Source organism: Haemaphysalis longicornis, unplaced genomic scaffold (assembly GCF_048455015.1).
Source record: "Haemaphysalis longicornis isolate Haplotype H1 unplaced genomic scaffold, Haemaphysalis longicornis Haplotype H1 scaffold_3, whole genome shotgun sequence".
NCBI lineage: Eukaryota > Metazoa > Arthropoda > Arachnida > Ixodida > Ixodidae > Haemaphysalis > Haemaphysalis longicornis.
Window position 1 is genome coordinate 28,191,625 of NW_027526335.1, and position 14,898 is coordinate 28,206,522.

The window sequence follows — 14,898 nt, forward strand, 5'->3', positions numbered from 1 at the left end:
AAGAACGTTTGCCAAGCCATGGATGTAGGTATGCACACCAGAAAGAACATTATTGCTGACGTCCGCAAAACTAGGGTATTCGGCTTCCGTAGCTCCTGCATTACTGTCATTGCTACGGGCTTGCCGCTATTGTTCACTGGCTCGAGTTCTATAATTGAGGACTGGACTTCTTATGTCGTCTTACGTTACGCAGTGTTTAGATCACTGGAATGAAGATCGATGGTTTGGACTACAGCGTGTGCAAGGCGTTAACCCTTTCCTTATCACGCTTTGCAAGGCTATTCCGGAAAAGTAAGTCCTTAATTAATAAGCAATTTTACTCGGATTCCCTTTTTCACTCTTCGTCTCTCGCACGCGCTTCTTTTTCTACTGACGCGCTTCTTTTTTCTACTGCATTTAAATACTTAACATACCATCGTCATCATCCCTCGATCGTCAAAAACATTTATCATCTTGTAAAGTTTAAGGTTGTGCACGAAGTTTACGACGTTCCTGTACTAATAAAAGAGGTGTATCCCTTACACAAAAGTTATCTTTCCCAAGGGCGTTTTTTTCTTTCGGCTGTTCTTGACGTTGCAATTTTTCCTTGGGTATCATAATTGTAATTTTGCATGTGTACTCTGAAATGTTGCTGCGTTTTTAAAATGCTTGCAACTCTTTAGGAATGACTAATCAGGCAAGAGTGAAAGTTTATGTATTAATACCAACGCAACCTGCTGAGCGGTATGGGTTACATGTCTTTGTAAGCGCAGTGTTTTGGGTTATTTCAAATAATACGTTAAGCTGTTCTGCGTGGTTTCCTGATTTCGTCTCTAACGCGTTCATACATATCTCCAGCGTGGAGCTTACCGTGATTTGCCTCCCACTCATTGATTCGGCGGTCTTTTTAGGTTTGGCGTAGAGGAGTACATGGTGAAACCTTTTTTGGAAGGAATGAGCCTCGAAGAGGCTATGCAGAAGAACAGAATTTTTATGACAGACATCCCTATAGTCGAAGGTGTTCCGCTAACAACAAAAGAAACGGTGAGTCTGCTGGTGAACGGTGTTTAGCGCAGGCCAAGTTTTTAGTTTTTGTAGCGTGGGCTACACTGGCCGAGGTTGAGCAGTTTCGCGTGGCTCCTGGAGAGCCGTGCTGCGCATGCGCGAGGAGCAGTGACGTCACACGGCGCACAAAACAGTTGCTCGCTGCCCCGCGTCTTTCACACACCCCACGCACCCAACGTCTTCGCCGACCTCCGTTCCGCTCGTGGCGTCCCGGTCCACTTGATGATCATGCGAGGGGTGGCCGGGTGTGGAACTGGTAGCTCGTGCGCCGCAGCAACACCGGCGTTCGCCTTTGGAACCAGCTTAGCTCAGGGGTGATTCGTGACGCTGCGTCGGAGCCGCTTGATAAATATACAGGTGTCACATAATGCGTATACCGTGTGTGTGTGTCATTGAAGCAGCAGTAAGCATGATAATCAAGCTAATCCTAGACAACCAGGAAAGCTAAGAATAACCAGCTGTACCTTAGCTCACGCTACGTAGATACTGGCATAGCCGCGCTAAGCCAGTGCTAATTTTTTTTGCAAGTTGCTCCAAATCACAAAAGAGCGGCATGTTTCAGCTGTGGGGTTCTATGGCACTCTTCTTTTTGAACAAGAGGAATGACCTGATGCCTATCGCTATTCAACTGAGGCAGCAGAAAGCACTCGACAATCCGGTAAGCACTCAAGCTTCTTCTCGATGTATTACCTTGACGTTTTCGGGAGAATCAGAATGAGTCTTCATCGTATACCTAATACAAACCAGGTATTTCTACCGTCCGACCCACCCTTCACGTGGGTAATTGCGAAGATGTACTACAACAACTCGGACGCCTGCTACCACCAGTCGTGTTCGCATTTGGGTAAGTACATTCATCAGCGTAAGCTAGAATCAGCATACCTAATTGCCATAGTATAAGCATACCGGGTGATGGTACTTCAGCTAGACGGCTTGTTGGAAACCGACATTTTTGCACCGAACATTGTAGAATGTTTAGTACCTAGCCTTATCCGCAAACATTAAGTCGGTAAATTTTCACAGCGCAGCTATTACTGGGACGGTTTTAGGGGGTTTTGCATCACTCTGTGTCGGCACAAAACTTCAGGGCCACCCATCGCTTAATGCTGGCGTTCTGTGCACAAGCATTGGACGGCGCATCATTAGAGGGCGGTGCATGCTCGCGCTTTCTTTGCGATTGGCGCGGGCTGCATTGTCTTTCATGAGGGTCGCGCTCGAGTGCTATTCGCGGCCCGCGTAGCGGAAAGGCACAAAAGTTCTGTAAATATTAAGGGGGGGGGGGGGGGGTCTATGAAATTCCTTTGCTAGGGGATCAGTCGTGCATAGTCCCCAGTGGGGACATGGCCAATCACTGGGGGCGGACAGCGAGAATATCCCAGTGCAGCAAGGTTGGCTTCATCCAGTCGGTGGCTACAACGTCACCGCTTCAGTTTCGAAGCATGGTTGGCGTTTTCTTTTTCCCTGCGCAAAACCTTGAAGCGCGGAAATTCACGCGCGTGCGTTTGTTGTCGCCACACGGTGCCTCCAAGGACGAAAGAATAAGTGCTGGTTGGGATGCTCGACGTAATTTCGTTGGACTGCCATCAGAGTAGCGCTACGTGAGGCCGGCGATGAAGGCAGAATCGCAGGCGCGCGAAATGTAGTCCTATATATGTACAAGACAAACTTGCAGAAGGGTATGGTCTTGGCTAATCTATAGATTACTTGCAACCACTCGATCACTGTTTTTCTAGAGGTTCAGGTGCTGGAAGGCAGAATCGTGGCACTACTCAAGATGCATTCAACCTTGGTCATATAACCACTGCAACTATTGTCCTGCCGTATACTCTTCGCAGGCTTCACACATTTGCTCATGGAGGGCGTCACGGTGTGCACGCACAGAAACCTGAGCCCCTCGCACCCGCTCTTCAAGCTCATGGCGCCGCACTTCCTGTTCTTGATCGCCATCAACTCGTAAGCACCCTCTGTTAGTCGCGCTTTTATCAATACCTTTTGCCATTATTAATAACGACTGATATTCAGCACTGACCTCCGCCATTGGACTCCTGTAAGTATCGGCCTTAAGGCGAAAATCGGGCTGGATATCTTGTGGGCCGTGTATTCCCGACCTCCTTCGGGCCGAGTGACTTCTGCTTATGAGCGCGTGTTGTAATAAATAAATAAATAAATAAATAAATAAATAAATAAATAAATAAATAAATAAATAAATAAATAAATAAATAAATAAATAAATAAATAAATAAATAAATAAATAAATAAATAAATAAATAAATAAATAAATAAATAAATAAATAAATAAATAAATAAATAAATAAATAAATAAATAAATAAATAAATAAATAAATAAATAAATAAATAAATAAATAAATAAATAAAAATAAATAAATAAATAAATAAATAAATAAATAAAAGTCGTAATTTGAAGTTACTGAGGCAAGTATGAATTGCTCGTTTCAGACGGGGCATCAGCAAACTCATCAGCCCGGGAGGCTGGGTGGACAAGACGCTCTCGGTTGGAGTTGTCGGAATGTTCGAAATCATTCGACGAGGGTAAGCAATGGACGCTTTAAGCTGCGGCCGTCTTGTTTCTCGCCCTATACGATGGCAAAACTAATCACCGCGTTACAACTTCGTCTCGAAATCATCACGGGGGAAGTACTGGGGCCACTGTCCGTTCATTGGGTGATATTTTTGTAGGCGCTTTTGTGATCTCGCTGTTTGTTTACATTCACGCCTGTGAAATTACCTATTTCTACTTTGCGAGCTACCAATTCCTTCCAATACTCAGCTCACGTGGCAATTTAACACACTTATTGTTGTCACTCCATCAGACACGGAAAGTTGGTAGATATCCTTTGCATTTTTGTTACTGTACAAAACAAACTAGACACCTGAAATCTACGGAACAAGCAAAGAAATCAGTCGCGTCTGCAGTAATTTTTATTGCCTCACAGGGCCAGAAAAAGCATCCTGTTGTGCTCATTGCGTCTGCCAATGTTTTGTTTCAGCTCAAAGGCGCTGTTTATGTGTAACATAAAAAAATGAAAGAAAATATAATGGGAGAATCCTATGTTTCTAAAGGAAGATCGTGGCCTGCAGTATGTTCCTAAACAAATACATAAGATGGCTTAACACAAAAGGAAATTTTTGTTGGGAATGCCTGTGACACTAAACGAAGAAAATGCGCTTGATTAAATCAAATGCTTTAAAAACTGGGGAACATTTACAATCGTTGTGTATGTCGTTATTATGATATACTGGTATTCAAGAACCTTATGGATTTATTTCTGGCTCAACAGTTTAGACGTTTGGAAGCTGGATGTTCACGGAATCCCAGAAAACGACATCGCTTCTAGGGGGGTGAGTGTATTAGCACATCTCTAATACGCTGAATAAATCCTCTAATCAACTTCGTAACCCACCTGAAAGCCAGAATTATGCATACAACTAACTTGTGTCATATGAGCGGCTGCGCTGAATTTCTCCTGCTAAAGTGTACCACTGACATCGTAACCCAGCCTTCTCGTTTCAGACAGCTTAACGCATAACCCTTTACGGCCGCTATGAATGTTTTATCCCTGAAGGCTTTCTTTCCCAATTACCTTGACTCATTGAACCCTTAAAATTTTAAACCTATTCCTTCCTGAACCTTGGGTTACGCAGCTTTCACCTAATGCCTTGGTGCAATCTGTACAGCCTCCGAGCTTATATGTGGGTAAAGGCACGCCTGTTATTAAAAAAATGGTGGGGTGCGCAGTACTGTCTGTTCAAAGAGCTTAAAAAGCAGGGCTTTCCTTCGAGTTCTTTGGTCACCGCAGTGTCTGGTTCTAAAGGAAATCCTACGCCTTTTCTTCGCCTGGCACGTATTATGAACTGATCCCTGTGTGGAACAGCTGAAGACAAACAATTGACTCTTCGGGTCATCACTCGTTATTTAGCTGCTAGTATTTATTAAAGCGAGATCTGCAAGTTCCCAGTGCTAATAAAAAGCGTCGTTGTTGTTGCAAGGGGCCGGAAATTTCCGCCGCTGTAGAGAGTAAATAACAAAAAACTTGTTAGGTCTCGCATGGGATTTGAACCCGAGTATCCAGAGCAGGATCCGAGTGCGCTACCAGCTCACGTTGCCAGCGTTGTGTAAAGTTAGTGTAGCGCGTGCAGCGTCAAGGTGTACGTGACGGCACGGGATTAGAACAGGTGCATCCCAGGCGCGCCCAACTCTGATTGCCAGGAAGCTGTGGCAGAAGTGTGGATCGCCAGTCTACCTGTAGAAGTAATTTGCTCCAAAAGACGACAAAACCAAAAACGAAAAAAAAGAGGCGGAAATATGATGTAGCAGGATGGAATTCCTTGATAACTACTGCCGGGCCATACTCATAAGCAGACTTAAAGGGATCCTGCAACATTCTTTGAGCAGTGTAGGTAAACCTGCGCGACGTTTAGATTACACTGCCGGGAATACTTGAACCAAATATTACACATGCACTTGAAGCGGTGAGCGCGCAAATCGGTGTGAAAGACGCGAAAAAGCCAACCACGTTCTCTTCAATTTTCCTCATTACGCACCCCTGGCATAGCTAAACGACGTAATTACGGCCATGGCTGTCCTATTGGCTGTCGCGGGTCAACTTCGGGGCTTACTTCTCTCATTTCCTGGGACTATCCGCCGTCATCGGCGCTGTGTACTAACGTCTTCTATGCCTAAACCTGTACGCACAGTTTTGGCGTTTCCTTTGTGTTTTGAGTGCGCGCGGGTTTTGAGCGACAAACTAAATATTCCCCTTTCAACCAGATTATTCGACAACAAACGTTTATTGCTTGAAAAACACCCTACCAGCCTCAGCACGCGCTTGCGAGCAGGCAGCATGCCCGCTATTTTGTGGCGCCAGACCGGAAACAGGCCCCTCTACGTTGCGGTGAAAAGGTGAAAACTCCCCGGCCTGTGATAATGGAAAGCCGCCGAAGAGAACGCCGCGAGCCGCCCCCTCTCCGGGAGAGAACGCGCAGCTTTCGTCGCGTTGTCCGCGGTCGAGTTCAGGGGGAACCATTATGCGCGATTTCTCATCGCGCGCAGTTTCGGTGATAGTGAACGGATTTTCATCATTCTTGCGGGAGGAGATTGCTGGGACAAAAGACTTTACCCCAAACAACATTCCGAGTAGTCGATGGTAAGTGCTGCAGGGTCCCTTTAAGTGTCCCGAGGAATTTTGTAGACAGCGATGAGGAAAAGTCGGTGTTGCCGGCTCTTTTAAGTGGGTATATGAATTGTGATGAGAACGTAGTCCTATTTAAGACATGCGTAAAACTGTCACCACTTTTTCACCTTGTCGGTGCGAGAAACAAGGGGATAACAATCGCTGCAAGTAGGGATTGTTGTGTTAATAGGCAGACAGATCGCTAGATCACGGGACTAATTCCTTTAACTAGCATTGGCTATACTAATGCAGCCAGGGTTTTTCAGTGAGTATACCATATCTATCCTGCACTTAGTGTGACCTGTGTACACTGAAAAATAGCCGTGCTATGAACAGAAAAGAACAGGCTAAGAGTTAGAGGGATATAGATCCAGCCTGAAACGCAAGTAGATACGCATAAAATCTGTGCACTGCGACCAAGGGCATATCACCTGCAACAATATGGTCGAAATCAACGTAAGCAACTACGATTTAGAACTGGCTCTTAAAACATTAAATCCAAGTATTACGTAGCAGGAAACTATTTTATTCGTGAACCCGCCAAAGGGATGTCGACTATCTGGAATTGAGAACGCACTGAGCTGTATTTATCATACATTCGTAATAATCTTCACTCCTCCCATCGTTTAAGTTAGCCTGGAAACGTTCCATTCGTTTCGGAGACAAACAGGCCTAATAAAACACCACGCCCTTTGGTGTGGTACTTCACAGGTGCTAAGTCCGGACGTGCTGCCCTGGTATCCGTACCGAGATGACGCCATCCGCATCTACGCGGCCATCAGGACGTACGTGGCTAAAGTGGTCAACTACTACTACGGTATGTGGGAGCGTGCTTTACGTTGGGGAGTATCGCTTAAAACCCTCCCTTATGAACGCAGACTCACCGGAGAAGCTGGAGAACGACTACGAACTGCAAATGTGGAGGGACGAGCTCATCAAGGAGCGCCACCTGACGGGCGTTGGCCTCAAGGCAGGTGTCATCCTTTTCTCCGCGCCGTCAATTTATGAGTGGTGCAGATTAAGCGCCACCGGGCGCATGTCTGAGACCATGGAATCCGAAGAAGCGAGTTGGGGACCTATTTCTATTGTCTTACAGGCGTACTGTGGATGATTGCGTGGACGTGGTATTTTAATTCACTGTTCTCACAATAAATGATTGCTTGGATGTCCTTCGTGAACAAGAAAGGTGCAGAAAGTAACCCCTACCCCCGGGTTTTTTGACGCGTCGACACGATCTCAGACAATGGCGGGCACATTTATCTCCGTTCACCAAACTGACTAATAACAACCTGTGGCGAGTGGGTCGGGGAGTGTTCCTGTCTGCGCTCTGTGGATAGGCACGCAAGCAGTGTTATGCGGCCTTGAAAAGGACACGCAAAGTAATTTGTCCTCAAGGACGCTGCTTCTCTTTGTCTGGAGCCAGGTGGGGCAAAGACCTCATGCCTTCGCTTCTAGAAGCGAACAAGGTGCTTGGTCTCAAATGTACGTAAATGAATTCAGCGCTGCATGACACTTATGTTGCGACTAACGAAGTCGTTTCTATGGCTCATAATTTCGAAAACTGTAGATTTCAGTATTGAGCAAATTTGCTTGATATTTTTGAATAAATCTTGATGTCTGAAAAATACGTCTTCTATTGCCTTAAACAAATATCTTCAGATGATTTTCACTCAAAACGCTCACAGACATCTGTAAAACATGAGTTCTTGGAAAAATTGTAATTTCGCCACAAGATGCAATTAATCGTGCGTGTCTGTAACACATCCCCTGTCTGCCTTTCTGTAGTGTTCCCTGTCGGTGCGAAAGTTTACGTTTTGCTTTGTTTCTGACGAAATGCTACTTTTACGGATTGAAGGTGTTGTGAGATTTTCAAAGTGGCAATTTTGAAAAGGGAATAATTTTTTGCTTGTAATCAATTTATACATAAATATTTCCTCGTTTATTTTCCTCGGAGTATTTATGAATATGTTCAGTAAAATAAGTGCACATAACACGTAAATTAATAGGTTTTTTTTTTCTTCTTCTTCTTCTTCTTCTTCTTCTTCTTCTTCTTCTTCTTCTTCTTCTTCTTCTTCTTCTTCTTCTTCTTCTTCTTCTTCTTCTTCTTCTTCTCGTTTTCTCGCGGCTCAGTGTGAACTTGGTTGCGGCGACGCCTGCGTTTTTTTCTTTATTTTTTCAACAGCAACAGTGTAACTGGAGACCAGGGCTACAGGCAAAAAACCACCTTACGGGGTCCCGGTTGCCTTCCCACGTTAATACATCAATGCTGTTAATATATTCAACAGTTCTATCACGGTAACTCGCAGCATATTGCAGAAAGTAAATCTTGAAGATGTGTACTTATCAGTTTCAACAAAGTAACACTGAATATTTCTGCAAATGAAGATAAAAACATGAACATGAGCATTTTCCAGTTTACACATTACGAGCCTTGCCCTGATGCAGAAATTTTCATTAGCTTACAACTAACAAACAGAAAAGCAAATACAATAGCATAAACCATATTAAACAAACACAACTCAAAAGATGTAATTTGTACTGAGGTTAATTCTAGGCTACGCATTTATCACCTATCACCTAACTCACCTAAATTTACACGATCACCTTACTCCTCAATAAGTATACGCATCGTTTTACATCGCAAATTCGTAAGTTGCCTAATCTGGTACGTGTCGCCTGCCTCCTTTACAGGGCGTGCCCGGCGAAGAGCACGGCAAGTTCACCAGCGTGGACCAGGTGGTCGACACCGTTTCGGCCATCATCTCGCAATGCAGCGTGGGACACGCGGCGGCCAACTTCCAGCAGTACGAGGAGTACGCGTTTCCTCCAAACTACCCGGCCTTCCTCTACAACGCGCCACCCACCGACAAGGTGTGTCTGTGTGTGCGTTACTAAAGCAACCACTGGGACGATGAAGTTCGAGTCAGCTAGCCACTTTAGTTTATCGGCGAAGGTACCCCACTCTGAGGTCGTTAATCTACAACTAGTTCATCAATTCCGGCTAAACCCAAAGTTTCTGAATGTTCCAAGTAGCAACCGCGGTCCAGCCAACGCTGCATAGAGGCAGAAATGAACGCAACCCTTTAATTCGCTCGAAAGCCGATACCACTGGCGGTAATTTGAAGAGTATTCAGCCATCTTGAAGGAGGCATGTGCAGTTGGTACGACAGAGAGCGACGTAGATAGCTCATAAAGCTTATAAAATAGATAAACTCCTTGAATAAAAAAGGCCCATATGCCATCACTTCGTACTGGGGGCATTACTACGATACCATGTGGATTAGTGTGATGAACTTGCTGGTGAGGGCGTAGGGCTAAGTTCACTACGGCAACAACTGGCGACGGTTTACGCAACGACCAATGTAGGGTAGCAAGAACAGCAGAAGCTGACGCTACATACCGGGAGGTCATACCGCAAGAAATGCGCGGTTTGCTGACGACGTTAACCTCTCTGGCTACGCTCACATAGTAAGCGATGAACCCATTTGCAAGCCCTGACAGACGACGACATTGTCGGAATGGGGTCACGTGGGGAAGCCTTCCATGAAGTCCTCACGTAAACTAATAACGAAAATGAAAAATAAGAGACGAATTTTACCGCGTCACAGGCCATAGAGCTAGACGCTAACGACGCACGTTTGTAGTACCACAGTCCAGAGTTCACCGCGTCAGCCCTCCCAAACAGAAACTTTGCATTGCAAATTTGTTTAATAGGTTACTCCGTCTGGATCAATTGCGGTATTCGCAACCCAGGATCGTCATTTTCAAAGCAAGCTGCGTTGTAAGGGACAACGCTGAGTTGAAAATGGCGTCGTCTCGTTTGTGATTGTAAGAGGTAGCAAAAACGCGACCGAAGCACCCAATTATTTTCTTCCAATTGTTTTACCATGTAGCCCCCCCCCCTCCAAAATATAAAAAGAATAACCCGGAGAACAACACCCGCTCCAGCTACGCTATGCCAGGTTTGCAGCCAATCAAAAATAAATAAACAGGGGTTAAAACCCAAACATACTTTTTGCTGAGAAAGCCAATTTGTGGAATGCCAAAATAAATACCTCCACAACCAACTCGCCGCAGCAGAAAGATCCAGTAACGGGGGCCAACGGCCCGTATATGTACGCACAGACTCATTACGACTTACCTTGGGCCGTCTACGAGCCTAACGTAAGCCCCTGACCGATGCGCAGAGGGCGCTGACGGAAGCGGATATCGTGGCCGCCCTGCCGTCACAGCAGGCCACTCTGGACAGCATGATCATCACCAAACTGCTCAGCAGCAAGGGAACCAACTCGCTGGGAGACTTCGAGGTGCAGTACATGTACGAGCCCTTCGCCATCAAGGCCGCCGACGAGTAAGACGAGCAGCACTTCCTTCCTTTATTGAGCCCTTTGTCTCGTTTTGACTGTGATGAAGGATGGTTTCGGTGCACGAATTTTTAAATGTTGCCAGCAATGTTTCATAAAGCCAAATAATAAAGTGCCTCAGGAAAGTCTTAATAGCCAATGAATGTAAAAAAGTGGTTGCAGTCATCGCGTCTTAACCATGCCATTTAAACATTTCTACGCTAAAAAATTTAATAGCCTCTAGAATATGTCTTTAGGACAAATTGCTGAGCTCCTGAATGGCTGTTATGATAGGTTCCACAGTGGCTGTCTTGGTCATACGCCTACGCGTAAGGCACACCCCCAATTTTCGCGATTTTCGCTGTTTCGAATACCCACGAAGTTTAGGGTCGCGTGCACTTCAAAGCGTTATACTAAACTACAGTGCAATGAGTAATTACGTCTTTGTTGTTTGTTGCACAGGTCATAAATGATCTCCGGCAGAGTTGCGTTTAATCCCAATGGAAATGTGGCCCAATGCAATTTTAATTCTATGCAGTATATGCAGCATTGGTGTTTTATAAACACAAAAATGCCCTAAGAATCAATCAAGGAGATAGCCCAGGGGGCCGTGCTGCGGCTTTTAGCGTTTCGAATGTGGCGTCTCAGTGAATTAGAGTTGGTTGGCTACCCCTAGTTATATTCGTACTGAGAACATTGCTCAACATCGTATTTGGGAGCGATTTTGTGGCGAAAAACAATTTCGCGGAAGCTTTCAGCTGCAATGCTCTTGAGTCAGCGGACGATCCAAGGTGCTTGTTCTGGTGGGGATGGTTTACTCCTAAACGGAAATTCAAAGTGTTCAAGAACAGGTGTTCACTTTACCCTAAGTCGTGGCATGCCCGTTGTTCTGGAAACCGCTTGCTTTCAAGTTAGCGAGGTGTCCTTGCATTTGTTCTTTGTTGTTGATTTTGTACACGCCTTAAAAGAGCAAAAAACGGTAGACGGGAGCTCTAAGGCCTTACAAACCACGTTCTTTTGAAGAGGCACTTTTTTAGAAAATAAATTGCAAAAGGGACCTGTGCACACATTTTTCCAAGGTATGAAAGGCAGTAAGCTTCTGTGACTTCGATTCCTCATCGAGCCCCCAACTTCAAGCTCAGGAATTCCCGAAATATAGTGGTCGCGCAATGAAGGGGTTTTACCGTATTTCGGCGCTCTACCTATTTCCGCATAGTTCCCTTGCTCCCAAGTATTTTTCATCGCACAGAACTCACTCCTTCACTTCGACAAAAACACGTCCCCCAACCCCGGATTCCCTCTAAAATGGTTCCTGAACTAATGGTCCCACTCAAGCTCGCACCCACGGAAATTTTTGATTATTTTTCACATTGACGGTGGCTAATCATTTTGAGACTCACTTGTAATCAAAATCAAGGCTGGACGGATTGTCAGGCTCCCTCACATTTACTCTCGTCATGCCAGATCGTCAGCGAGCGTCCTCACAATCTGAGCCTATGCCGTCCTTGTAAACATGCCGTTCAGCAGTCCACAATGACCTTCAATCACGCCTTTATCCAGAATTATAACCACAAATAGAGTCTTTGGCATGATATATTTCGATTTACTCTTTATTAGAACGTGAAATTATGCGCCGTTGGGGATGCTGCCATCAAAAAGCTTATTTGGAGAGCATCGTTGTTCGCGAACGAAGGAAATGTATTACTTTTTGGAGCAAATATCTTTTACTTGCTGTGAAACTGTTTTCCCAAGACGTTTTTGATTGCTATTGCTAATAATGCTTTGCTTCACTACCATATAATGGAAATACTAACTATAGTGAAAGTAAAGGGTAGTACCTATGCTAATTTATTGCTTCTGAGGGGTATTAGAACTAACGCAAAGACGGACGCCCACGCCGTATTCACACAGCATTGAACTCGTAGACTGGATAAGAATACGATGATTTTTTTCGTAGGTTAGGGATTTACCCGAACAAAGGTTGGTTGACGTTTCTGCCTTCTACGTCGTTTCAGGTTCAGAGAAGAATTGAAGTTGATCAGCGACGACATCAAGAAAAGGAACTCGTGCAGGGATCTTCCGTACCCGTACTTGGATCCGGAAATCGTCCCCAACTCCATCAGTATTTAAGCACTATCTGCTTCTCAAGACAGATCCCGCACAAAGTCATCCTGAAATTATTTAATCACTCACATCCAACTCGACAACCCCAGTCAAGGCTCAGGTGTTTCTTAAATACGCGTCATTATTGTATATAGCTGCGTTATCTTATCGCCTACCAGAAAATCGCGTGTTTCACTTTTTCGAAATAATACCAAAGTGAAATAAACATACTTTTGTCAACGTCTCACTAAGTCTAATGTTCCCCCCTCCACCCCCCTTCTTTCGCTATCTTGCCAATTCTCTGAGCATCCCCGCCTATGTATATAGCAAGTTCGCATGACAGCTTATACCTAATGCTTGTTATACTTGAAACGGTTATTTTTTTTACGCGTTACTCTGCTTGAAGGTGTCTCAAACAGTTCTTGCAAGGCACGAGATTTACAATAGTGTGCATATGAACGTTTTTTTTCTTTTTTTGCCACTGATTTTGCAATCAATCACTGAATGGAACTGATGACAACCTACTCTAAAATTAGGAAATTTTTCGTAACGACGCTGCTCTAATGTACACTGTTGGTAAATAGTCGTTGTGAAAGGCGGTGAGCAGATAAGATTCGAACGCACCGCACTTTAGTGTCAAACATGCCGGCCACGCTATCAAAACTATCTTGCTGCTTATTCAGAATGAAAGCATTTAATGGCCCACCTTTTACCTAGTCTAGACAACATGACGCTGAGTTTAACTGAGTTCTAAAATCGCATGTCCCGTAAGGCCCACAATGGTTGAAGCTGCCGTCCGGCGGCTCGCCTAGACTCTGGTGCCAAAGCCCTTTTTAGTGCGTAATAGCGTTCAAGTATACGGCCGGAAGAGCCCAAAATAAGCGGTTTTAAATTGCCTGAGCTCTCGCGGAGTAGTGCCGGTCGTTTCCTTCGGAGTAGTACATGCCGCGTCGTTCAAATCTGAGGGCTGTGACGGTACATACGTAGTCTGGATACAGTGAGTGCTTCCCAGCGCGTGAATCCAGTCAGCCTTGGGGTCAAGTTCATGAGGCATAAGAGCATGCAGCGCTAGCTTTCGTGTGCCCTTAAAGTGCGCGGGGATTTTTTTTTTTTTTGTCGAGGGGGGGGGGGGGTCGAAGTTTTGCGGTGTGTCAAGTAAGAGAGAGAAAGAGCGAGAACGTAGTGTCATGTAGGAGTGGTTCCCTCTCCATAGGGGAGACCTTCTGGGCTTAACAATAAGCAGAGGGAAGCCCGGCAAAATGCTTCCAGATTTCCTTGCCTCCCGTGTGACAAAGTTACCCTGCTTATTTTCCTCCTGTCACGGTTTTTCCGGTACAGAGTGGAGCTTCTGCTTGACACAAGAATCACAACTGACCGGCCATGAGTTTTCTCTGATAACAAGCTACAATTACTGGTTTTCACACTCTCAATTTGTAGCGTGTTTTTAAGAAGACGAGTGGCCGAATTTCTTTCCAGGCATCTCAGTTTTACCGCAATTTCGAACAAAAAATTAGGGCCAATTTACGCTGTGAAGGCTGTTGAGCATTGCTGGCATCGTGAAGGCTTTCTAACGATGAAACTTCTGTAAGCCCTGTGTTGGCGACGTGGTATGAGGTTTGGGACTTGCAGGACGCGAAAAATCTAAGAAAAGCGTCGGGTGTACGATACAATTTTGCGGGTATGCACTTCCCGGTGGGAATGTAACGCCGCGTGAGTACTGGGACTGACAATTGGGAACGAGAATACACCCCATTTGACACACGAACGGTTTCCATCTAGGGACATTCTCGGGGGTAGGAGGCAGTGGATTTCTCTTGAACAGGGAGGCTACCAATACAAGCATATACCTCAATTTTAAAGCGAACGCTTTCTTAGTGGGACCGACGGCGCTCCGTCAAAAAACCAATAAACCAATGCGTTTCGCCATAGACTAAATGGTCGACCGAAAAGTTCTGGGGCGGTATTCTCGAATTTCGTCTCTATTGCGTCCCTTTGAAAAGTGTATTTTATGGCGAGCCCTGATTGGCTAAAAGCAAACAAGCGGAAGTGACGTAACGCAAGCGCAACAAACCTACTGCCAACGCCCGCTGCTTAACCGGAAGTACGTCACTATGAAAGGGACTCAAAAGGGACGTTTTTGAAAGGGACAGTTACGAGAATACCGCCCCAGGTAACATTTCTGGACATACGGTGCGTGAATGAAACCGGGCTTCCGT

The 14,898-nt window shown here is 45.2% G+C and overlaps 1 protein-coding gene across 5 annotated transcripts in view; it reads left to right on the forward strand.

The window, feature by feature from the left end:
* The window catches only part of LOC144174193 (polyunsaturated fatty acid 5-lipoxygenase-like), a 72,532-nt gene extending 59,606 nt beyond the window's left edge, over window positions 1-12,926 (forward strand). For all 5 annotated transcript variants that reach the window (XM_077702729.1, XM_077702726.1, XM_077702728.1 and 2 more), the window contains exons 6-17: window positions 194-291; window positions 891-1,023; window positions 1,607-1,702; window positions 1,792-1,888; window positions 2,880-2,997; window positions 3,502-3,594; window positions 4,344-4,404; window positions 6,948-7,053; window positions 7,115-7,206; window positions 8,928-9,107; window positions 10,424-10,587; window positions 12,595-12,926. In XM_077702729.1, coding sequence (XP_077558855.1) covers window positions 194-291; window positions 891-1,023; window positions 1,607-1,702; window positions 1,792-1,888; window positions 2,880-2,997; window positions 3,502-3,594; window positions 4,344-4,404; window positions 6,948-7,053; window positions 7,115-7,206; window positions 8,928-9,107; window positions 10,424-10,587; window positions 12,595-12,709 — 1,353 coding nt within the window. In that variant the 3' untranslated portion in view covers window positions 12,710-12,926. The remainder of the gene's footprint in view (window positions 1-193; window positions 292-890; window positions 1,024-1,606; window positions 1,703-1,791; window positions 1,889-2,879; window positions 2,998-3,501; window positions 3,595-4,343; window positions 4,405-6,947; window positions 7,054-7,114; window positions 7,207-8,927; window positions 9,108-10,423; window positions 10,588-12,594) is intronic.
* Window positions 12,927-14,898: the final 1,972 nt, after the last annotated feature.